This window comes from Equus asinus, chromosome 3 (assembly GCF_041296235.1).
Source record: "Equus asinus isolate D_3611 breed Donkey chromosome 3, EquAss-T2T_v2, whole genome shotgun sequence".
NCBI lineage: Eukaryota > Metazoa > Chordata > Mammalia > Perissodactyla > Equidae > Equus > Equus asinus.
This window is the reverse complement of record NC_091792.1, coordinates 58,368,264-58,394,161: the sequence shown is the minus strand read 5'-3', so window position 1 is coordinate 58,394,161 and position 25,898 is coordinate 58,368,264. Positions and strand designations below refer to the sequence as shown.

General features: G+C 36.0%; 2 protein-coding genes across 7 annotated transcripts in view; one reads left to right on the top strand and one right to left on the bottom strand.

Annotated features, from left to right (window-relative positions):
• Positions 1-25,898, bottom strand: part of SAP30 (Sin3A associated protein 30) — a 79,660-nt gene that overhangs the window by 42,128 nt on the left and 11,634 nt on the right. For 2 of the 4 annotated variants that reach the window (XM_044766945.2, XM_044766944.2), the window contains exon 4: positions 947-1,034. In XM_044766945.2, coding sequence (XP_044622880.1) covers positions 947-1,034 — 88 coding nt within the window. Of the gene's footprint in view, positions 1-433; positions 599-931; positions 1,035-25,898 lie in introns of all 4 variants that reach the window. The other 2 variants (XR_006525469.2, XR_006525471.2) reach the window with 2 other exon arrangements.
• The window catches only part of SCRG1 (stimulator of chondrogenesis 1), a 117,658-nt gene that overhangs the window by 91,041 nt on the left and 719 nt on the right, over positions 1-25,898 (top strand). For 2 of the 3 annotated variants that reach the window (XM_070505072.1, XM_070505071.1), the window contains one exon: positions 23,941-24,196. In XM_070505072.1, coding sequence (XP_070361173.1) covers positions 23,955-24,196 — 242 coding nt within the window. In that variant the 5' untranslated portion in view covers positions 23,941-23,954. Of the gene's footprint in view, positions 1-4,530; positions 4,670-23,940; positions 24,197-25,898 lie in introns of those variants that run through there. The other variant, XM_044766947.2, reaches the window with a different exon arrangement.

The following is a 25,898-nucleotide window of genomic DNA, read 5'->3' as shown; positions in this document are numbered from 1 at the left end:
TTTGCTGTCAGTCCAATGCCTCTTTTAGACTGCCAGGAAACTAATGTGGTTAGTTTCAAGTTCCTTCTTGTCCAATTTTTTCTGACAAAGTTTATTTTCATGTTAACATTATCATTTAACCTAAATATTCCATGGGCTCCTAAAACTAGATAATTTCCCTTGACACGCTTCTCTCCTGATGTTCATTTTTCTGACTTTATTTCTGTCATATTTAAAGATCATGTTATTCAGGGTACTTACAACCTCTATGTATAAATGCTGTGAAAAAGTCCAGCACTGCCCATGGGTGCCTTACTCTCTATGCCCAGGCAAAAGAGGTCTTGCATTTGCCATTCTGACTAAAAGTTTCTGAGCAAGAAGACTGCCTCTACGATCCCCATCATAGCCATGGCTGCCTGTCTGGGAATCCTAGGAGTTCCCAAGTGCACCATACCTTTGGAACTGCATTCCAGGACGAATGCCTCTCGGACGCAGTTCTCTCCCTGTAGTTGTAGCAGCATCTGCTCAACAGCTTACACAATAGCTCCTTGGTAATTCTGCTGTCTCCTCAAGGGCCTCACTCGAGACTCCACAGTAGAGTCTGCTTTCATAAGTTTCACTTCAGTGGCAGAAAGCTAAGTTTCAGTAATAGAGTTATCTTGTTCAACCCAATTGCAAAAACTATTCTAAACACAAATGTTCCAAGTTCGGAGGAAATCTTAAGGGAAACTTTAAATAGTTTTAATGAAAAAGAATACTCTTTTACTGAGTTCAAAAATAATTAAGTTAATAAAACAGGTTAATTGTTTCTTTTTAACTGATGAAAGATTTTAAAGGAATTTTAAAAGGTAATTTTGTCTGTAGCTCATTACTATGATTTCAGCAAACATGCTGTGACTTAGTTTTCAGTTAGCATAATTATTTTGCAACTCTTTTTGCCAAGGATACTCACACAAAACAGTCCTACCTCTCTCCTGGGAGGGACCTGTGAAGTTTGAAACCAGCTCCGCTTCTCCCCACACAACCACCCTCAGTGACTCCAGAAGGATTGAAGCCTGAGGGAAATGAGAGAAAGGGGTCAATTATGGAACAGAGGAGCAGCAGATTCTAAATCAGGGCATACGCCTGAGCTCCCAGGTGGAAATCAAAGGAGGAGCTTACATGTGTTCCCATTTTTTTTTTCACAGGCTTAAGATGTCCAATGTCTAAAATTATTTATATCTAAGACATCTCATGAGACCATCTGACTAGAAGGATTTTGTTGTTGTTATTGTTTGTTCATTTGTTTGTTAAGAAATACTAATCAGCTCTCTTTTTAAATTTAATACCAATACTTTTAACATAATTGCTTGTTTATCAAATTTTCTCTACTCATAAATTGTCTCTGTCCCTAATTCGTGGGGATTTTCTATTTGTAACAAACTTGATTAGACATAAGAGTGATAACATACACCTATATAAATAACACACACATACACACATATATATAGTAAGTATCACATAAATATAGCAGGACATATTTTCCAGAAATCTGGACAGTATATTTGAATGGCCTTACTTACCACACATAAAAGTTTTACTTTGGGAGGCTCCAGAAGCCGCCTCAAAGAGACAGATGGTCTCTGGAGCAATATAAACCACGGTTCAACAAGAGGTCTGAGTATCAGGCCATCAGGAGAGAAAACAAAGCAAAACAAAACGCCGTAAGTCTCCATATACAAGAAAACAAATAGCGGTTTCAGATTTGAGCCCCAAATCAAAAATTACAAAGGCAGCCTCTCCAGTGGCAGGCTTTGGTTTGCAATTCAACTGCTTCTCAAATGGGCAACTCTGTGTAATGGACATCAGGGTGAATAGCAGCAGACATTTTTAAATTAAACAATGTTCAATAATTCTCCCTAGAAATGATGAGCACTCCGGCTAGTAACAAGTAAATATTTGAGATAAAATAAGGACAAGGAAGCCAAGATTCTAATGTGCTTTTTAAGGGAAATCTTTCCTGAGTGACTAGGAACACGATCCAGAGGCATTAGACAGTTACCAAAGAGTGGCCGTGTACCACTTGAAGCAGGCATGCAAGAAACATAATTCCAGGCATATTGTATAGATTTGAATATTGCTGAATATAAAAATGAATCAACTATTTTGAACACCTATGGTTTCCATACAAGGAAACAAAATGAGGAATGCAATAAATGAAATAAAAAAGAATTAGACATACAGGGAAGTAAGAGTTGAAAAAAGAGGAAAAGAGAATTCATCTACAGAAAAACCAATTTGTGTTGGCACCATACTTCTGGTCTAGATGGACATGGGGTAAATAAGATGGTTAGATCTTGAGATGGAGTGAAGGCTGAAGAGTTCCCTTTTTCCTTTTTATGCTGACATATTTCTACACATTTAAGTCATATAAATAAATTTATCCTATCTGTGGGATAATCTTTATTTAGTAAGAATCACAGGAAACTTATTTTTAAATATGTAAAGGAAATGTGCAGTCAATTGCATACATGCCTCTCATTTCTTTTCTTGAATCCCATGCCACTTGCTCCAACTTCAATAAAATGGAGATCAGAGATTCCACCTCTCTTGGGGCTAGAAACGCCTTCTGATTTTGTTAGTCTTCACTTTGCTCTACATATCTCCATATTGGGGTACACATGTATGGCTTCCCTAAAATGGCTGTCACCAGGGGCCTTCCGCTTACCTCCATTCTTCTTGAAATGCTCTTCCTTTGACTTCCATGACTTTTCCTAATTTTTCCACTACATCTTGTTCTCCACAAATCTCTTAAATGCCAGTGGTCCCTAAGATTCTGATCTTAGCCCTATTCTCTTTTCTACAACCATCCTGAGAGGCACAATGATAAGAGCATAGACTCTACAACCACGCTGCCAGGGTCTTGCCACTTTCTGGCTGTCTGTGTGTGACATCTTGGGTAGGTTACCTGACATCTCTGATGTTTCCTCTTTTATAAAATTGGACTGATAATAGTATCTACTTCATAGAGTCATAAGGTGGAGTAAATGAGTTCAGACATGTGAAGTGCCCAGCACACAGTAAGTGCTCAGTAACTTTTATGTGGTATAGCCATGGGTTCATTGATCATTTAGTAAAATAACTCAATTAGTTATTTAGTTGGTTAGTTGATAAACTCTAATTCTCTAGCCCATACTTCTTTCTGAGTTCTAAGGCCATTTAACCAACTGCCTACAAACATTTTCAATTACATCTAGGGCTCCTTAAATTCAACATTCACAGACTAACTCATTTCTATCTCCCTACTCCTGCTCCAGCCAAAACTGCTCTTTTTTTGGTATTCTTTTTCTGAAATGAATAACAGCATCATCCGTCCAAGGGTCCAAGCCTTTGAAAGTTAATACTCTCCACCCCTTCTCTCAACTACCTCAACTAAAAACCTAATTGGTCACCAAATCTTTTTAGTTTTGCCTCCTAACTATCTTCTCTTCTGGATTACAGCAAGCGTCCTTCTCCTTCTCCCTGTTTCTAGTCTCTTTCCTCCCACATCATCCTTCTTTCACACTGCAGTCAGGGAGGTTCATCCTTTTTAATATTTTTCATCATCTTTCCATTTACCTTGAGGATAAAATCCAAAATTTTCAGCATAGCATATGAGGTACTTCATCAACTTGTCTCTTTCTATCCCCCTGATTTTATCTCCCACCATCCCTAGTTCCAGCCACATGAAACTATCTATAAACCCCAAAGTTGCTACCCTTTCCTTCACCTTCATGCCTTTATTAATACAGCCTAGAATGTGCTTCCCTCCATTCTATGTCTAGATAATCCCTATTCTATTCTATTTCCAAGTCCTGCAACAGTACTCCAAATTGAATTTTAAAAAAGGAACAAACTAACAACTGAGGTAGTTAACAGATGTTACAATTCCAGTACAGTTTGCTCAAAACAGAGTGAAATTCCCTCTGTGCCTTTATTTCTGAGACACAGAATAGATTTTTCTTTAAAGTCATTTTGTTTTTTGCTTCCTATTGACTGATAATGATTGGTGAGGAGTTGGAGAGCTGGAATATATCATCAACCAAAATGTTATAAGAAGAGATCTAGACAGTGAGTAAAACTTGCTGAAAAAACACAAAGAGACTATAAAAGAGGAAGAGGTGCTCAGCTATTTTTGTAAATCATATTAGCCATTTCTCCTCCTCCTCCTCCGTTTCTCCCTCCCTCCTTCTTTCCCACACCCTCTGTCTCTCTGTCCCTATCTCTCTGTCTCAGTCTCTCTCTGTCTGTCTCTGTCTCTCTCTCACACACACATCTCTCTTAAGGTAAAAATCACTCTCTCTGTGCTCTTTTTAAATCCCTCAGATTTTATATTTTACTGCTCCAAGAGTCTGCCTCTCTGAGTTTCTTGCATAGACCAGTTATTTCCCTCTGTAAGGAAACTGTTTAGTTTGTCCTTGCCTGGTTTGGAAGGATCCAAGGGAGGCAGTTCTTGCAGCCCTGTCTCTCTTTCACTCCCCTCCTCCCTGAGTCCTGGCTGGAGCAGCAAGTCTGTCAATCTCAGGCGAGAGACAAGGTGGACAAAGGTCCACTTGTAAAGAACCTCCTTCCAGCACCTCCTCTCTTCTCCTTTTGCCCAAACTCACCCAGTGAATTGAAGCATTTAAGAAGATTCCTCTGCCAAGAAGACCAAAAGGAAAGAAGAAAAGGGGTATGTATTTTTTTTTCTTAAAAATAATTTTATGTCATTTGTGCTACTCCAAACGACTGCTATAGATTAGAGCAGAAACGTATTTATGTTTTGAGTTAGAAAAGAAAGACAGAGAGGCAGAGAGGGATTCTCTAAGGAGATGATGGATGTACTTTGTAAAAGATGATGTTTCCTAGGATAAAGAAAAAGAATCAGATTAAAAAAGAACAGAAAAATGTGCATTTCTTAACTGGGAAAGTCACAATCGTAGGTTTAAAAAGAGGCAGCTTCCTCACTGTTACTCCTTATTAATGCCCGCGTCAACTCTGAATCTGGTTCCATACAACAGGACCTTATTATTCCACCTCTCAGAACTAGATGATGATGATGAAGTATATAAGTTTTCTTAAATGCAGTAGCTTTATCTCTATATTACCTACTCTACATAAAGTTAACTGCAATGTCTAAGAAAGAAAATGTTTTTTGCTTTTAAAAATCCTGATTCCTAAAAAGGAACTGGTATAAATGTGTGATACAAAGAGGGAATTCATCTTTGGTGTCCCCACCATGGAACACAACACAGTGTCTGTACTGCTAAGATAAAGGGAACACTTTTTCCCTTTGGGGCTTATAAAAATTCCCTTTAAAATTCTTTAACTTAGTTACACAGGCTATGAAAAGCTCTCTCAAATGCTGGTATTTTTCTCCAGTTATGATGATTTATTGTGGCCAGGAAAATAATTAGAATGATGCAAGACTGAATGTTAATACCATCTTCTATATTTCTGAGAGGGCTGAAGGCAGATCACTTGAGGGAGGACGTGGACTTGGTTTTTCTACCAAGGAAGGTCACTTGGGTATTTGGGCTGATCGTGTCTGTTTTAATGATGTTTAAAAGGCTTATCCACTTTTTAATACACTTCTGTTCCTTTAAACATACACTTCGAGAAGTTTCTCTTCAGGATTCAGTCATTCTAACACAAACCTATTCTAACACGGTTAGAAGAACAGAGAATTGAAAAAATAACAGTGATTTTCACCCTCCAAGAAAGATGAATGGGCAACATCACAGGCTGGACAGCAATTCTAATCTCTTTCAACTATAATTTTGATATTTGAAATGTCAAGTACTGGGCTGGAATTTTCATTTGCTTTTATAGCCTTTGCTTCTCTCTTGCTGAGTTATGAAAGAAATCTTAAAATGAACCGCCCTTTCTAATTCCTCAAGTCTATTTCATTCCTCTGCTCTTAATACCAGTTCCCAGAACTGACATCAGCTGCCTGTATGAGCATTGCACCATAAACGTCTGAACATTTAAACTACATAGCCATGTTAGTTTTAGCCATTAAATGGGATAATTTTTCTTTTTAAGTCTCTACTTAACTCCAACCATTCAAATCTTGCTTGTGCCAAATACTCGCACACAAGCAAAATTTGCAATTCCCTACCTATATGATAGTAGCAATAATCTATTGCTTAACTGGAAACGTCTTACTCATAATTCTGTATCCTCTACATTGATCTGTTAAAAATTTTGCCACTATTGGGATATGAATGGTATCAGACAACATTAGGTATAATGTGAATTACATAAAATTGAACCCAAAAAACCAGTGGATAACTTTCTAAGGATCCTTACTTATTCCTTCAGATCTTCAGCTTTTAGCTTTGTTTTCTTTTGTAATTTGGATGTACTTCAGGAAGAATTTTAAGTGCCTGTGCTTCAACTGAAAGAGAAACAGAAATAGAGCAATTTCCTTCAATATTGGCCAGTCATTTCACTCTTCTTGGCACTTGAAAATATATGGCCTTGATGGATTGCCAAGGATTAAGATTGGTGTCTTTTAATGAAAAAACAAACAAAGGTATCACAGGAACATACTGTTCAGACATTTTTCCACTTACTAAATAATAGTTAAGTTATTTATCTGCACTTAGGTAAAGGAAGAGGAGAAGATTTCAGTTCAAACATGTAATTTATAAAGTGTTAAAAAAAAATGACCAGTAAGTGCTTGCCAGGTGTGGAACTTTCCATCGTAGTATGTGACTGAGACTGTGACAGAAACACTATTTTATGCTCTGGCATGGACATACAAGAGGTGCAGGGTATGGCAACATACCCACTTACTCTTCCAGCAATTTATTTGTTCATTCCCTCAGTGAATGTTTTTTGAATACTTAACTGTGAGCCCAGTATTGAAGCAGGCATTCTGAGAGATGCAAAAGAAGTAGAAGTTACAGTCCTTGGCCTCATGGCTGGCATCTCTCCTTTCAGTCCTCTGAATATTGGCTTGCCTCAGGCCTCAGTTCTTTGCCTCTTCTCTTCTCAATCTACACTCACTACCTTGCCAGTCCCAGAGCTATAAATACAGTCAATAAATATCCTGATGATTCTCAAATTTGTATTTCCAGCCTTGAGCTCCAGACTCATATTCAACTGCCTACTCAATGTCTTCATTTGGATGGCTAATAGGCATCTCAAACTTAACTTGTCCAAAAATGTACTCCAGAATTTCTCCAAAATTGACTCCTTCCAATTCCTCTTCAGCTCAATAAATGTCAATACCATTCAGATAAAAAAACCTAAGAGCCACCCTTGATTCTTTCTCTCTTGCCTCATATCTTCCATCAGCTTTCACCAATAGCCTCTTTTCAACTACTTCCAATCTTGACTCACCACAACACATCTTCATAGAGCAGCCAAGGATTTTCTTGTAAGACATAAAGTAGGGTCGCCTGGTGGCATAGTGGTTGAGTTTGCGTGCTCTGCTTCTGTGGCCCGGGGTTCGCGGGTTCAGATCCCTGGTGCAGACCTATACATCACTCCTCAGGCCATACTGTGATGGCATCCCATGTGCAAAATGGAGGAAGATTGGCACAGATGTTAGCTCAGGGACAATCTTCTTCAAACAAGAAGATGATTGGCAATGGATGTTAGTTCAGGGCTAATCTTCCTCACCAAAAAAATAAATAAATAAAAACTCAACCATTAAAAAAAAAAGACATAAATTAGATCACGTTGCTATCCTATCAAAATCTTCCAGTAGTTTCCCAATACACCCAATAAAATCTAAACTCCTTATCATGACCTAAAAGCCTTTTATGATATTTCTATATCTTACTTCCTGGTTCTACGTAAATTCACAGAATGACCAGTTCACAAAATGGCTGCATGGCTTACAGTGAATTTTCCACTTCCAACTGTAGTCATATTCTCTGTGGCCAACGGGCTTATGAAAAATGCTCACAATGACAAGACATTATTTAGTTAAATTCCTAGTTCTTGTAGTACAGAATATACATAAGTGCTATAGGAACATAGAGCAAGGGAATTGTTAGTGTGGAATGGCTGGATCAGGGAAGGATTCTTAGAGGAGATGAGTTTGAGGTTTGTCCTTAATGGGTGGTCAGAAATAATACAAAGGGAAAAGGTGAGAGGGAACAACAAGGCAAAGCACATATTTAGGATTGAAGAGATGACTGGTCTGACTGCCTGGCTAGCTCAGCAATGGTAAATGATAGGTGTAGAGGGGAAGTAGAAGGAAGGCCTTAGGATTACCCTTAAGAAGTTCACATTCTTTTAGATAACACGACACCTCTGTAGGCTCTTACTCAGGATTTAAAAAAGTCTTTTCAGAGAATCACTCATTTAATTCTACAAATCAGGACCAAGTATTTTATTGGCCACTGGGTATGTGGTGGTGAAGAAAACAGACTATCCTCATGGAGCTTTCCATCTAATGGTAGCAATAGGCATAAAATGAGTAAACTCACAAATATATAATTTAAATGTGACAAATATTGCTAGGGCAAAGAAGAGGACTCTTTCAAAGAGTCAGGTTGAAACTACTTTAGATTAGATGGTCAGGGAAGGCCTTTGAAGAAATGACATTGAAACTGAGACCTGAAAGTTGAGAAGAAACCAGCCAAATAAAGAGGATTTCTGGCAGAGAGGGCAGCATAGAGAAAGACTCTAATGGAGGGAGAAAGATTTCTTTTTAATTATAAGGAAATATTCTATACATCTTTATTGCAATGCATTTTTTAATGGGTGATATGGGCTATTTTCTAACAAAATATAAATTATCAAAATTAACTCAAGAGGTAGAAACTATGTAATATTTGTGACATATTTATACTAAAAAATATTCATTATTTATCTGAAATTCAAATTTAACTACGTATCTCATGTTTATCTGGCAACCTTATACTTTAACAATATTAAATATCATTGTCTGAGCAACGATATCATGTATATAATCAGAGACACAAGGCGTGTAAAAGAGGCCAGGGAGTGGTGTACAGATTTTGAATTTATCTACTTTTATGTAGCAGAGTGTAGTGGAGACGCTCTAAAGAATAAATCTAGTTAATACCAGTCTTTGACATGAGTTTGTCAAACATGCCTCAGCCTTCCACTCACTCATTCTTTCCCCCTTTGCTCATTACTTTACAACCCTGTACTCCTTCTCAATCTCTGTCACTGGTCTATAATCTCTTTCTCTGACTTATCTTCCACCCAGTACATAAATGTTAAAGTTTCCCAGTGTTCTGTCACTGGCCAGCTAATTTCCCCTTCTTAGCAGCCTCACCTATGCCTCCCCAAAACAAACACACCTGAATGTTAACAACGGTTCTCTCTACATTGAAACTCTAGTTGAATCTTACTCTGTCTATGCTTTTCTGTATTTTACGTTTTTCACTAAGTATTTTTACTTTTTTTTGAGAAAACGTATTTTTCTTAAAATAATATCCAGTCAGGTTTACTGCCCTAATTACAGCCATCTAATGGAAAGAACGCTTACACAGTTAATAGTCATAAAATGAGCTCAGGAACAAACTACACCCATATGCAGGAAATATAAGAAGGGCAATAAGAACCCAAGTTGGCTGAATGTATGACTTTATCCAACAGCCACAAACATTAGACAAAATTAAGCTAGATTACCAAAAATAAGAACAACATGATTGGACAGTAAAAAATTAGGAAGATCAAAGCTGTAAAAGATATGAAAAATGCCAAAGACCTAAAATAATAAAAAAAATTCTTCAAACACGTTAGGAAAAAAAATTAAAAAGGGTTTAAAACTGTCCCCCCATGCCTCCCCCTACTCCCAATCTTTTAATAAAGAAGAATCTGGTGAGAGAGGTTAGAGAAAAGGCAGGTGGTGTTTGTTGTTATTGAATCTTCTGGTAAATGTACACACACATACAAATATATATTTTTAAGTCAAGTATGAGCTAGTTGATCAGAAAAAAATGCTATTTTTGACAAAAAAGGGAAAACAAAACAAATTAGGAAGTACGTTTTAAAGTCACACTAATTAGAAAAAACTAAATACAATTAAATTAAAACAATAGTACCTGATGACCTGCAAATTTAACGATCTGACAGCTTACTAACCTCTTCCAGTAATAAATACAGTAGTTCTCTGCAACTAGATACTGAGTTTAGCAATCTGAGAAATGCCTCCTTCTCTAACTGAGTATCTGGAGATTAGGATATATCATTTATTCTTTCACTAACATGCCAGGCACCATTTCAGGTGCTTGAGATATACATCAGACAAAATCCTGCCTTCCTGGAGCTTACATTTGAGTTTAGGGAAACATAATAAGAATATTTTATAATAACTTAGAGGTCTATAAATGCCATGGAGAAGTAGAACAAGTAAGGCAGATTGAGCATATGTGAGGAGAGATAATGATTTTAAATAGGACAGTGGGGTAGGTCTCATTGAGGAGCAAAGTGAGCAAAAACTTGCAGAGGGTGAGGGAGTTAGACATACAGATAGATATCTGGTGGAAGAGCAGAGGAAATAACCAGTGAAAAGGCCCTAGGGCAAGAATGCATCTGGTATTCTTGAGGAATAGTTGGAACAGAATGAACAAGGGGAAGAGTAGATGATTTCAGAGGGGTAATGGGGAGCCAGATTGCATATGGAGGCCATATGAGGCCATCATTGCAGTGACTTTAGCTTTTACTCAAAGACATTGAAGCTATTGGGAGAGGATAGGTTTAGTTATTGATATTTTCCTTAATTCCTTTGGTATTCCTCGTACTGGGGACAGTGCCTGGCATAAAGGAAACACTAATAAATGTTTGATAAGTTGAACCAAATTAAACTAGCTTGCTACTGTTTTCCTCTCTCTCACATAGTTACTTTACCTTATCAGTGAGTCCCGCATCAGTGCTATTCTCTGACTTCCTCACTATCCCAGTATTGGCTGCTCTTCTCCTGAATATCCTTGCTGGTTTGGTCTTGGTATGGGCAGAGGGATTCTAAGTCACCCGAGGAAGTATACGAAGATTTTGGCCTGAAGAGAAAAGAATGATTCTAGGCTATATTTCAGCAGCCTGTTTCACCTAGAACAAAATCATCATTTCAGAAGTAGGAAAGGCAGCCTGAATAAATGGCTTCTTAGGCAAACCATAATGGGTCTCATTTTTGTGTTTTGGAGGCCAATAATTATCACCCTATCCAAGAGATGCATGTCAAAGGAACCATAGTTCAATTTGGGAAAGGAAGAATAGAAAAACAGGAGAAACAGTTCTGAGAATTTGACTTAAGTATTAAAATTACCAGAGTACCACACAGCTTATTTTTAGAATCTGTAAGATTTGGGTTTCTGTCCTTCATATTCCTCCAAAAATAGCTACAAGTAGTAACAGTAATATAGAAAGTTTTGCTTCTGTCCAAGATGGAGTAACAAGAACCAGATTTACCCACTCCCTTGAAACAACAACAAAAAACCAGACAACATATAGGAAACAACCTTTGTCAAAACACTGGATTTCAAGCAAAGAAGGATACTGATACCTGAGAGATGGGAAACAAGTGAGGTGAGCCCTACAATTTCCCCCAGTCTACTTTCTTGAGAAAGTTTCTTGGCTGCAAAACAAGGAGAGGGAACCCAGATGGAGTCCAGACTCCCCAAGGTGAGGAAATGGAGCTGAGGGTCGGAGATACCAAGGCAGCTAGAGTTCACAGAACAGAGTACTATAGAGAAGAGAGATAGAGGGAGAGAGAACTCTGGAGGTCTGAAGAGGGCCCCATTCAAGTGTTCAGCAGAAAACCAATTAGTGCATGCAAATGAGGAAACTATCCAAGGTCAGGGGGAAAATATCTGAAAGGATTAGAGAACAGAGTGCCTGGGACTCACAAAAGGCCAGGAATACTCATAGACACACGCTGAAAAAACTCATAAGTCATAAGGCACTGGGTAGAATACTCAGGAAGAAATGGCCTCAGTAGTGAGGAATAATTAGCCCCAGACTGAGTACTGCTCTAGAACTACCTAACAAATAATAAAAGTAAGACCTGAAAGGGTCAAACTGTTTCCAAATAACTTAGTTGCATCCCAGAACAAAGCACAGGAATATTTATAATAGAAAAATATCCAGCCCCCAATAAGGCAAAATTTAAAATGTCTGTCATCCAAACAAAGATTATCAGGCATGCAAAGAAGCAAGAAAATATAACTCATAACTAGAATAATCAATCAATTGAAACCAACCAAGAACTGATACAAATGTTAGAATTAGTAAAGGACATTAAATCCATAAGGTGTATCCATAAGCATACATCCATAAGGTGCTGAAAGAAAAAACTGCCACCTTATCATAGTATAATCTATCATACTATAACCTATTATACTATAACCTTTGTTCAAAAACAAAGGTGATATAAAGACATTTTCAGACATAAAAAAGCTTAAAGGATTCATGACCAACAAATTTACACTATAACATTGTTAAAGGACATCCTTCAGGCACAGGGAAAATGATACCAGATTGAAATATGGATTTACACAGATGAATGAAGAGCACTGGAAATGGAAACTGCATGGTTTAATGTATAAGTTTTTTCTTGTTACTTAAATCCCTGAAATATAATTTACTATTTAAATAAAAATAATATATTTTGGGGTTTATAGCATATACATCAATAAAATGATAACAACAATAGCATAAAGAATGGGAGGAAGGAAATGGAAGTACACTATTGTAAAGTGATATAATATCATTTTAAGGGAGACAATAATAAGTTAAAGATACACAACATAAACCCTAAAGCAATCACTAATATAAGAAAATGAAGAATTACAGCTTATGAGCCAATAAAGAATGTGAACTAAAATTATCAGTTTCAGTTAATCTAAAAAGCACATAAAAAGAGGGAGAAAGGAACCAAGAACAGATGGACCAAATAGCAAACAAATTGCAAGATGATAGATTTAAACCTAACCATGTCCATAATCACATTAAATGTAAATGGTCCAAACAGTCCACTTAAAAGGCAGAGATTTGTCAGTTTGAATAAAAAATAAAACCAACCTATAGACTGCCTATAAGAAACACATTTGAAGTATAAAGCCACAAATAAGTAAAAATAAAAGTATGGAAAAATATGTTCAGGGGTCAGAAGATCCAATATTATTAAGGTGCCAATACTCCCAAATTTATCTATGGATTCAATGCGATCTCAATCAAAATTCCAGCAGAATTTTCTGTAGAAATTGACAAGCTTATAATAAAATTCATACAGAAATGCAGAAGACCTAGAATTGCAAAAACAACAAGAACAAAATTTCAGGGTTAATTCTACCTGATTCCAAAAATTATTGCAAAGCAATGAGAATGAAAACTGTAGTATTGGATAAACAATTAGATCAATGGGAAAGAACAGAGTCCAAAATAGGCCCACTCTTATATTGAAAACTGATATTTGACAAACATGAACCTAAAACTACAAAACTTGTAGAAGAAGACATAGGAGGAAAAACCTCGTGACCTTGGGTAAGACAATGATTTATTAGATATGACACCAAAAGCACATTCTATAAAAAAATTGATACGTTGCACTTCATCAATTTCAAGAACTTTTGCACTTTTAAAAACACTGTTAAGAAAGTAAAAAAAAAAAGCCATAGATGAAGAGTAAATGTTTGGGAAGCATATATCTGATAAAGAACTTGTATTCAGAATATATAAAGAATTTTCAAAACTCAAGAAAACAAGCCCAATTGTTTTAAATGGGCAAAATATTTGAACATACAGTTCACCAAAGAAGATACACAGATGACAAATAAGCACATGAAAGAGGCTCAAAACCATTAATCATTAAGGAAATGCAATATAAAACCACAATGAGACACCTATTAGAATGGCCAAAAATTAAAAAGACTGACCATACCAAGTTTTGGAGAGGATGTGGACAAACCGGAACTGTCATGCACTGCTGGTCAGAATTTTAAATGGTACAACCACTTTGGAAAAACAATTTGCCAATTTCTTAAAAAGTAAGGTATATACCTATTGTTAGACCCAGCTATTCCACATCTAGGTATTTGCTCAAGAGTAATAAAAGCTATGATCTTACAAAGACTTGTACAGAAGTGTTCATAACAGCTTTATTTGCAATAGCCTGAAACTAAAAACTACTCGAATATCATCAACAGGTGGAAGGATAAACAATTTTATAGCATATATAATGTAATACTTCTGAGCAATAAAAAGAAATCAGCTACTGATACGTGCAATAGACATGGATAAATCTCAAAATAAGTATGCTGAGTAAAAAAGGCAGATAAAAAGAGTACATATTTTATGATTTCATTTATATGAAGCTCTAGAAAATGCAAATTAATCTCTAGTGACAGAAAGCAGATCAGTGGTTGTCTGGATGGCAGTCGGCGGGGCAGGGAGAAGTAAGAGGGATGGATTATAAAAGGGAATGGGGAAACTCAGGGATGACAGATGTGTTCACTATCTTGATTGCAGTGATGGCTTCATGGGAATATACATATGCCAAAGCTTGTCAAACTGTATACTTTAAATATTTGCACTTTATTAAATGTAATTTTTACCTCAATAAAGCAGTTTTTAAGAATTTTGCCTGTATAGTGGAGTTCTTTCCTATACCTCAATATGTTTTTAAAGCTTAATTGTTGTGGGTATTCTTGCTATATAGTAAATGGTCAATGAAAAGGAGCTTTAATTACCCTTCTTTGAAGCTTAACCTGAAAAAAATGTCAGGAAATGTAGCACTTTTTTTTTTTAACATTACTTATCTTATGGGTATAAACAAGGCCCTAATTAGAAGTAACTGAGAACTAGAGCACCTCAGAGAATTATATTTTTAAAAATACAAAACTTAAGCTGTGATCGGCAAAATACCTTTTGGAAGATATTATTCTATATATACTAGATTGTGATGTACTACAACACTGTAATGTCTTGCTCCATCAAATCTGAAAAAATATAAAGTGAAATAGATCTCATTTTTGTCTTTTCTTTCACTGATATTTGGAGGTAGAAATTAACTGAAATACAGATGGTCCTTGATTTATGGTTCAACATATGATTGACTTTACAATGGTGTAAAAGCAATATGCATTCAGTAGAGACTGTACTTTGAATTTTTATCTTTTCCTGGGCTAGCAATATATGGTACAATACTCTCTCATGATGCTGGGCAGCAGCAGCGAGCTGAAGCTCCCAGTCAGCCACAAGTTCATGAGGGTAAACAACTGATACACTTATAACCATTTGGTACCCAGACAACCACTCTGTTTTTCACTTTCAGTACAATACCCAACAAATTACATGAGATGTTCTTTATTATAAAATAGGCCTTGTGTTAGATGATTTTGTCCAACTGTAGGCTAATATAATTGTTCTCGGCATGTTTAAGGTAGGCTAGGCTAAGCTATGATGCTTGGTAGGTTAGGTGTATTAAACGCATTTTTGACTTACAATATTTTCAACTTTCAGTGGATTTATCAGGACCTAACCCCATTATAAGTCAAGGAAGATCTGTATTTGTAATTTTAAGAAAATATATAAGCAAAGCCAAAAATGACATTCAAATTAGAATATAAAATAAAGAAAACCTGAAACTCCTTCAGAGTATAAAGGAATATGTTTAGTTTCTCAACTGACAGAAAGCAGTGAGTGTGCTTATTCAAAAATCCATTATTGGACTTCTGGTTTTGCATGTAAGGAGCTTGGAAGTCACAACTCATTTTAACAACAAGAAAAAAGCTGAACAGATTGAAAAATCGACAACTCTTCTTGGATCTGTAAGAGAGCGAAGGACACAGAGCAAACCACTGCCCTCAAGATTTGAGAGACAGATGGGCAAATACAAGGAATTGAGTCTTACCAGAGCAGAGACTCACTAGTAGAAACCACCACAGGAACCAGAATCCAGGTAGAAAAACCTGAACTATAATTCACCAATTGTTGTAGGTTTAGTGTGGACAACTCTGAAAGTTAAAAACTTCAAGGGGACCCAATTACAGGAGGGCCCTCAAAATCTTGTGAGACCTACCTCAGTAGTTTGACAAGGTAGACATAGTGAATATCAGAGAAAAATCCCCTCAAGTTTCTGGGAGAGGGAGGAAAAAAGGAAGCATTTTGAAATATGCCAGAGCACTCTGTTATTTTCTTGTTTTTTTTTGTTTTTTTAAAGATTTTATTTTTCCTTTTTCTCCCCAAAGTCCCCCAGTACATAGCCATATATTTTTAGTTGTGGGTCCTTCTAGTCGTGGCATGCCGGATACCGCCTCAGCATGGCCTGAGGAGCAGTGCCATGTCCGTGCCCAGGATCCCAACCCAGGAAACCTTGGGCCGCCGAAGCAGAGCTTACGAACTTAACCACTCGGCCAGGGGCCGGCCCCAGGACTCTGTTCTTCTTAACAAAGTCTGCCCTCGGGAGAAACTAGTTAACTAGAGCCGAAGCTGCTAGGGTATTATCAGAGCCTAACTGATCTGGGGGAAGGGAAATACTCAAGCCCACTCTAGCCATCCTATCCCACCTAAAGGGAGAGAAAAAAACTGAGTAACACTTGTGAAGGTCACGGCCCAGAAGCACAGGCTCACTAAAAGACTAAGACCTAATTATAGAACTATAAAATGCTTCCCCTCCCCTCACATCTCACCACCACATGACTAAAGGCCTATTTACAGCAGTTCCTTTTACCTGGTACATCATATGGGCTATTAAGAAAGATTTACAAGGCATACCAAAAGACAAAGAGATAAAGCAAGCATCAGAACCAGACATGGCAGGGATGTTGGAATTATCAGGCCAGGAATTTAAAACAACTATGATTAATATCCTAAGGACTCTAATAGATAAAGTAGTCAGCAGGCAAGAAGAGATGAGCAATGTAAGCAGAGAGATGGAAATCCTAAGAAAGAACCAAAAAGAAATGCTAGAGATAAAAACAGCACTGTAACAGAAATGAAGAATGCCTTTGATGGGCCTGTTAGTAAATGGACACAGCTGAGAAAAGAATCTTTGAGCTACAGGATATATCAATAGAATCCTCGAAAACGGAAAATCAAAGAGAACAAAGACTGAAAAAAACAGAATGGAATATCCAACTACTGTGGGACAACTACGAAAGATGTAACACACACATTACGGGAATACCAGAAGGAGAAGAAAGAGAGAAAGGAAAAGAAATATTTGAAACAATAATGACTGAGAACTTACCCAAACTAATGTCAGACACCAGATCACAGATCCAGCAAGTTCAGAGAACATCAAGCAGAATATATGCTGAAAAAATGCACACATAGGCATATAATTTCTAAATTACAGAAAATCAAAGATAAAGTCCTGAAAGAAGCCAGAAGGGGAAAAAAAACACCTATAGAGGAACAAAGATAAGAATTATATCTGAATTCCCCTCAGAAACCATGCAAGCAAAAAGTGAGCAGAGTGAAATATTTAAAGTCTTAAGAGAAAAACAATTACCAGCCTAGAATTCTGTACTCTGCAAAATTATTCTTCAAAAGTAAAGGAGAAATAAAGACTTTCTCAGACAAACAAAAATTGAAGGAATTTGTTCTCAGTAAACTGGCTTTGCAAGAAACGTTAAAAGTGTTTTCAAGAGAAGGAAAATAACAGAGGTCAGAAACCTGGATCTACATAAAGAAATAAAGAGCATTGAGGAAGGAATAAGTGAAGGTAAAATAAAGACTTTAACTTTTCTTAATTGATCTAACAGGTAACAGTTCAAAATAATAATAGCAACAATGTATTCAATTGTCTGCTTATGTATGTATACAGATAGACATAGATGTATAGATATATATGCTTATGAATGACTGCAATGATACAAAGAATGGGAGCATGGAATTAGGTTTATTTTGTTATTATAAGGTACTCACATTACCTGTGAAATGGTAAAATATTATTTGAAAGTGGACTTGGATCAGTTATAATGTATACTGCAAACTCTAGGGCAACTACTGAAAAAAACAAACAAGGGGCTGGCCCAGTGGTGTAGTGTTTAAGTTTGCACGCTCCACTTCAGCAGCCTGGGGTTCCGGGGTTCAGACCTGGGTGTGGACCTACATGCTGCTCATCAAGCAACGCTGTGGTGGCATCCCACATATAAAACTGAGGAAGACTGGCAACAGATGTTAGCTCAGGGACAGTCTTCCTCACTAAAAAAAAAAAAGCAAACAAACAAACAAACAAAAAGTATAACAGATATGTTAATAAAGGAGAGAAAATGGAATCATAAAAAATGCTAAATTAAAACCAAGAAAAGAGTGGAAGAGAAAAACAGGAACAAAGAACAAGGGTAACAAATAGAAAACAATAATGAATATAGTAGATATTAATCCAACTATATCAATCACTTTGAATGCTCATGGTCTAAATACACCAATTAAATGACAGAGATTGTTAGAGTGTTCAAAAATATGACCCAAATATATGTTGTCTACAAGAAACCCACTTTAAATATAAATACACATATAGATCAAAAGTAAATGGATGTAGAAAAATATACCATGTTCACACTAACCAAAGAAAGCAGGAGTCACTATATTAATTTCAGACAGAGCAGACATTAAAGTAAGAAAAGTTATCAGGAATATAGAAGGGCTTTTCATAATGATAAAGGGGTCAATTATTCAAGAAGACATAACAATTCTTAATGGGTACTTGCCTAACAACAGACTGCCAAATTACATAAGGAAAAAACTGACAGAACTGCAAGGAAAAGTAGATGAATCCACTATCATGGTTGGAGACTTCAACATCCCTCAGAGATGGACAGATCCAGCAGACAGAAAATTAGAAAGGACATGGTTGAACTCAACAATATCATCAATCAGCTGGATATAACTGACATCTATAGACTACTTCACCCAACTACAGTAGAATATACACATTTTTCTCAACTCATATGCAACATTCACCAGGATGGACCACATTCTGGGGCATAAACCACACCTTAATGGCTTTAAAAGAATAGAAATCGTAAAATGTCTGTTCTCAGATCACAAAGGAATTAAAGTAGAAATTAATAACAGAAAGATAACTGGAAAATCCCCAAATACATTGAGACTAAACAACACACTTCTCAATAACACATGGGTTAAAGAAGAAATCTCAACAGAAATTTAAAAATATTTTGAACTTAATGAAAATGAAAATAAAACATCAAAATTTATGGGATCCAGTGAAAGCAGTGCTTAGATGGAAATTTATGGATGCTTTGAATGCATATATTAGAAAAGAAAAAAGACCTAAAATCAATCATCTAAGTTTCCACCTTGGGAAACTAGAAGAAGAGCAAATCAAATTTGCTCCAAAGTAAGTAGAAGAAAAGAAATAATAAGAATTAGAGCAGAAATCAATGAAACTGAAAACAAGAAATCAATAGAGAAAATCAAAGAAAGCAAAAGCTGGTTCCTTGAAAAGATCTATAAAAGTGATAAAACGCTAGCCAAGCTAATTAAGAAAAAAAAAGAGAGGATACAAAATTACTAATATCAGAAATGAAAGAGGCACATCACTATAGATGCCATGGAAATTTAAAAAAAAGAAATATTATGAACAACTCTATGCCTACAAATTTGATAACCTAGGTGAAATGGACCAATTCCTTGAAAGGTAGAATCTGCCACAATTCACACAAGAAGAAATAGATGATCTGAATAGGTCTATATCTACTAAAGAAATTGAATCAATAATTAATAACCTTCCAAAACAGAAAGCATCAGGCCCAGATGGGTTCCCTAGTGAATTCTCCCAAACATTTAAGCAAGAAAGTATACCAATTTCTACAATCTCTTTCAAAGGATAGAAACATAAGGACTACTTTCTAACTCATTCTATGAGGCTAGCATTACCCTAATATCGAAACCGGACAAAGACATAACAAGAAAAGAAAACTACAGGTCAATACCTCTCATGAACATAGATGCAAAAATCCTCAACAAAATATTAGCAAATTGAATCCAAACAAGTAGAAAAAGTATGATACATCATGATCAAGGGGAATTTATCCCAGGTATGCAAGGCTGGTCCAACATTTGAAAATCAATTAATGTAATCCATCACGTCAACAAACTAAAAAAAAAAAATCACATGATCATATCATTAGATGCTGAAAAAGCATCTGACAAAAAACCAACACTTACGCATGATAAAACTCTCAGTAAACTAGAAATAGAGGAGAACTTTCTCAATTTGATAAAGACTATCTAAAAAATCCTGCAGCTAACATCCTACTTAACAGTGAGAAACTTGAAGCTTTCCCACTAAGATCAGGTACAAGGTAAGGATGTCCCCTCTCATGACTCCTTTTCAGTATCATACTGGAAGTCCTTGCTAATGCAGTAAGGCAAGAAAAGAAAAGAAAAGAAAATGTATGCAGATTGGGAAGGAAGACATAAAACTGTCTTTGTTGGCATATTATCTATGTAGAAAATCTGAAAGAATCAACAAAAAACACATGGAACGAATAAGTGATTATAGTGAAGATGCAGGATACAAGGTTAATACATAAAAGTCAATTGCTTTCCTATATACCAACAATGAATAAGTGGAATTTGAAATTAAAAATAAAATACCATTTACATTAGCACCCCCAAAATGAAATATTTATGTATAAATCTAATAAAATATACACGAGAAGATCTATATGAGAAAAACTACAAAACTCTGTTGAATGAAATCAAAGAAGAACTAAAAAAATAGAGAGATATTCCATGCTCATGGATAGGAAGACTCAATATTGTAAGATGTCAGTTATTCCCAACTTGATCTATAGATTAATGCAATCCCAATGAAAATCCAGCAAATTATTTTGTGGAGATTGACAAACTGATTCTAAAGTTTACACGGAGAGGCAAAAGACCCAGAATAGCCAACACAATACTGAAAGAGAAGAACAAAGCTGGAGGACTGATGCTACCTGACTTTAAGATTTACTATAAATCTACAGCAACCAAGACAGTGTGGTATTGGTGAAAGAAGAGACAAAAAGATCAATGGAGACAGAATAGAGAGCTCAGATAGAATCCCACAAATATAGTCAACTAATCTTTGACAAGGGAGCAAAAGCAACACAATGGACAAAGACAGTCTTTTCAACAAATGGTGCTGGAACAGCTAGACATCCACATGCGGCAAAATGAATCTAAACAAAGACTTTACACCCTTTACAAAAAATTAACTCAAAATGGATCATAGGCCTAAAAATAAAGTGCAAAACTCTAAAACTCCTAGAATACAACATAGAAGAAAACCTAGATGACCTTGGGTATGGTGATGCCTTTTTAGATATAACACCAAAGTCATGATCCATAAAAGAAATCATTGATAAGTTAAACTTCATTAAAATTAAAACCTTTTGTTCTGTGAAAGAAAATATCAAGAGAATTAGAAGACAAGCTACAGACTGGGAGAAAACATTTGCAAAAGACCTATCTGCTAAAGGAGTGCTATCCAAAATATACAAAGAACTATTAAAACTCAACAATAAAAAAACAAAGAACCTGATTAAAAAAATGGGCCAACCTTAACAGGCACGTCACCAAAGAAGATACACAGATGGTGAACAAGCATATGAAGAGATGCTCCACATAATATGTCATCAGGAAAATGTAAATTAAAATGAGAGACTACTATATATCAATCAAAATGACCAAAATCCAGAACACTGACAACACCAAATGCTAGTGAGAATGTGGCTCAACAGGAACGCACACCTTGCTGGTGGGAATGCAAAGTAGTACAGCTACTTTGAAAGACTGTGGTGGTTTCTTACAAAACTAAGCATACTCTTACAATATAATCCAGCAATCATGCTCCTTGGTATTTACTCACAGGAGTTGAAAACATGTCCACATAAAAACCTGCACAAGGATGTTTATAGTAGCTTTATGCATGACTGCCAAAATTGGGAAGCAACCAAGATGTAGGTGAATGGATAAATAAACTGCAGTACATTCAGACAATGCAATATTATTCAGTGCTAAAAAAGAAAGATCGCTCTATCAAGACATGAAAAGACATGGAGGAACCTTAAATGCATATTACTAAGTTAAAGAAGCCCATCTGAAAAGCCTACATATTGTATGATTCCAACTATAGGACATTCTGGAAAAGCCAAACTATAAAGACAATAAAAAGGATCAGTGGTTACAGAGCAGGGAGCAGGGGGGAAGTTATATAGGCAGGGCACAGAGGATTTTTAAGGCAGTGAAAATACTGTTTGATATTATAATGATGGATATATGTCATTATACATTTGTCCAACCCATAGAATGTACAACACAAAGTGGGAACCCTAAGGTAAACTATAGACTTTGGGTGATTATGATATGTCAATGTAGGTACATCCTTGGTAAAAAGTGTACCATTGATCATGGGAGAGGCTATGCGTGTGTGAGAGTAGGGGTGTTTTATTTATTTATTTATTTTTGTTATTGTTTTTTTTTGAGGAAGATTAGCTCTGAGCTAACATCTGCTGCCAATCCTCCTCTTTTTGCTGAGGAAGATTGGCCCTGAGCTAAAATCCGTGCCCATCTTCCTCTATTTTATATGTGGGATGCCTGCCACAGCATGGCTTGATATGTGGTGTGTAGGTCCGCACCAGGGATCCAAACCAGGGAACCCCATGCTGCTGAAGCAGAACATGCAAACTTCACCTCTGTGCCACCAGGCTGACCCCTGAGGGCAGAGGTTATATGGGAAATCAGTACCTTCCTCTCAATTTTATTGTAAACCAAAAACTGCTCTAAAAGAACCAAGTCTTTTTTAAAAAGTCTTTATCTTACCTAAAATAATTCACTTCTGAGATGTATCTAATCACTGAAAACTTCATACTAAAATTTCAACAATATTGTTTACTTTCAAAGTACAATATACGTATCTGTCTTCCCCTCTTTACAATATTCCATAGTAGTACAGATACTTTGGTGCCTGTCAACAAGATGAAATCTGAATGGCCGTGGATTCTGATTTTGGTTCCTCCACTCTTTTGCTAGTTTTCCTTTGCTACAATAGCCTCCATTGTTTACACGTTTAATATGGAAGCCAGAGAAGCCTGATTTAATAGATGGTGAATATTCCATAGTTGTATGCAAATACTGTACTTGAAGACTTATCTCCTGGAAGAGGAATTAGACTTGTTTGGTACGACCCCAAGAGTTCAGACTAGGACTGGTGGTTGGAAGCTACAGAAAAATATTTTACAATAAGGGAGACGTTAGAACTATGTCCATGGAATATGTTGACTTAGCCAATAATGAGTTCTTCATCATGGTAGGTAGTTAAGAACAGGCTAGAGATTTATTAGGGAGAATTCAAGCTTGTGCTTTCAACTGAGGCTAAGATGAAGTAATCCATGTGGGATAAAAGTTCACAACATTACTAAAAATTTGCAACAAAAATGGACCCCAAAAATAATTCCAAAGTTTTTAAAAACTTAACTGAACTATAAACATATGTATACAATATCATCTGTCAATATCAGGATAAAGGAGCTTTTTGATTTTGTCAGGGTGGGAGCCAGGTTCTTTGACAATCTTGTTAAGATATGCAAAGTCAAGAACACTGTACTCGATGAAGATACTTGTTCTAGTAATTTACCTGAGTTTTACCACCTTAAAAAGCAGTTTTTCTCTACTGAATGTACAAAAAAAACCAAAAAAGACTTTTGGTACTTAAAAATGCAGATTGTGGCTCTTACCACTACCTGTCCCCCTCCGCCCTTCCCAGCATTTCTCATTCACTATTTCTTTGTGGAGCCCAGGCATTTGATTTTTAACAAATATTCTAAGTGATTTTTATTGTAGATGGTCATAAAACTACACTTTGAGAAACACATTCAAAGAGGAGAGTAGGAAAGATCACCTCCCATTCTGTCTATCCAAAGTTTATGAGAATGCTACGGAACTTTATGTTCAGATGAATTCCATCTTAAAAAAAACCAAAAACACTGACACATTTTGGTTCTTCTTCTATCCCAGGGCCAAAAGCCAAAATGAAATTTACAGTACTTGCTGTCACCGTTGCGCTAACTTTGCTGCTAGGAGTTCAAGCCATGCCTGCAAATCGCCTGTCTTGCTACAAAAAGATACTGAAAGATCGCAACTGTCACAACCTTCCGGAAGGAGTAGCTGACCTGACAAAGATGGATGTAAACGTCCAGGATCATTTCTGGGATGGGAAGGGATGTGAGATGATCTGTTACTGCAACTTCAGTGAATTGCTCTGCTGTCCAAAGTAAGGAAATGCAATCACAAAATACATTGCTATGAAATGTATGCATAACAACTCTTTTCTAAGGACACCCTCATAATGAGTTTGCTGACATTAATCACCATTTTTAGTAAAATCCTGTTCAAATCTCAGCTATTTTCTAGAATCATCACCATTGTGTATAGAACTGAATATTTTCATTTAAGAAACAGAGTTTGGCAGATTTTAGTAAAACAAATTAAATCCAGAAAATCAATAACACTCCAATCTATTAAATTCTAAATTTCCTATCTGATTTTTAACCACACAAAAAAATCTGTTGGTAGCTGAAGTCACCTTCAAGGTTGACATCTTAAACCAATTTGAAAACTAATAAAAGGCTTTAGATAAAAGATTTCAGTAACAGGATCAAGTAATTAGCTGGACAAAAAACTTTGATAAGGGTCAAGGAAAAATTTTCTAGCTCTATGTCTGAGTTAACCAGAAATTAACTAAATAGACGTTATCCACTGACATGGAAAGTAGATGTATTTAAGTATAAAACAATGGTAGATAAATCAATAAATATTTTTAGCACTTGATTTTAAAATTATTTTCCTTTGGTTATTGAGGAATCTTTCGAATACTATGACCTTGGCTATTCATACTCAAAATAACTTTTCAAATTACTTTCAACATATGTCATCATAGTTTCATTTTTCTAAGAAATCTGTGAGGTAGAAAGGGCAGATATAACCATCTTATCAAGGAAAGGTATAGAGAGGTAAAATGACTAGCACCATCCCACGTAACTAGTTAATATCAGCACTGAGACTAGAACCCAGGTCTTCTGATTTGGACTAGATACTTTTTCTATCAAGCCAGTTGGTTCTTAAAGTATGGTTCCCAGAAGAAAAGCTTCAATATCACCTGAGTTCTTGTTAAAAGTGCACATCCATTCTTGGGCCCCAGACCAGACCAGCTGAATCAGTAACAATGGAGGTGAGGTATAACAATTATGGCTTAAACCCTCTAGGTGATTCTGATGCATGGTAGTTTGAGAATCGCTATGTTAAACCATGATAACAAGAACTTGAGTTAACTGGCTGCATAAAATGACTTAATTTTTCCCAGACTACATAAATGAAATGACATCTACTATTAAAATAACACGTTTGTGTTTTTTAATTGTAAGACTTGGAACCAATTTACTGAGATGTACTTGTATTTATTTTATGATATAATTTTGTGATTATCTGTGTTAATCGATGAGAATAGAAGTATGGACTTCTATACTTCTTGTATAGAAGAAGTATACAAGATTTTTGTATACTTTCAAAAAAAGTAATTTCTATCTGATTTGGGGTTATCATTTTCCCAGTAGCAACAGACTTAACTTGCTAAGCGTATTCCTTTTTTTTTCTGTCTATAAACATAAATCTTAATTTGCCATCCTATCTTTTTCTATTTTATTGAGATTTAATTGACATATAGCACTGTATAAGTTTAAGGTATACAGCATAATGATTTGACATACATATATTGTGAAGTGATTACCCTAAGTTTAGTTAACATCCATCACCTCATATATTAACCAAAACAATTTTTTTTCCTGTGATGAGAACTGTTAGGATCTACTCTTAGAAACTTTTGAATATACCATACAACAGTGTTAACTGTAGTCATCATGTTGTACATTAGATGCTAATCAGCCATAATCATAATACCACCTTGCACATATACACAA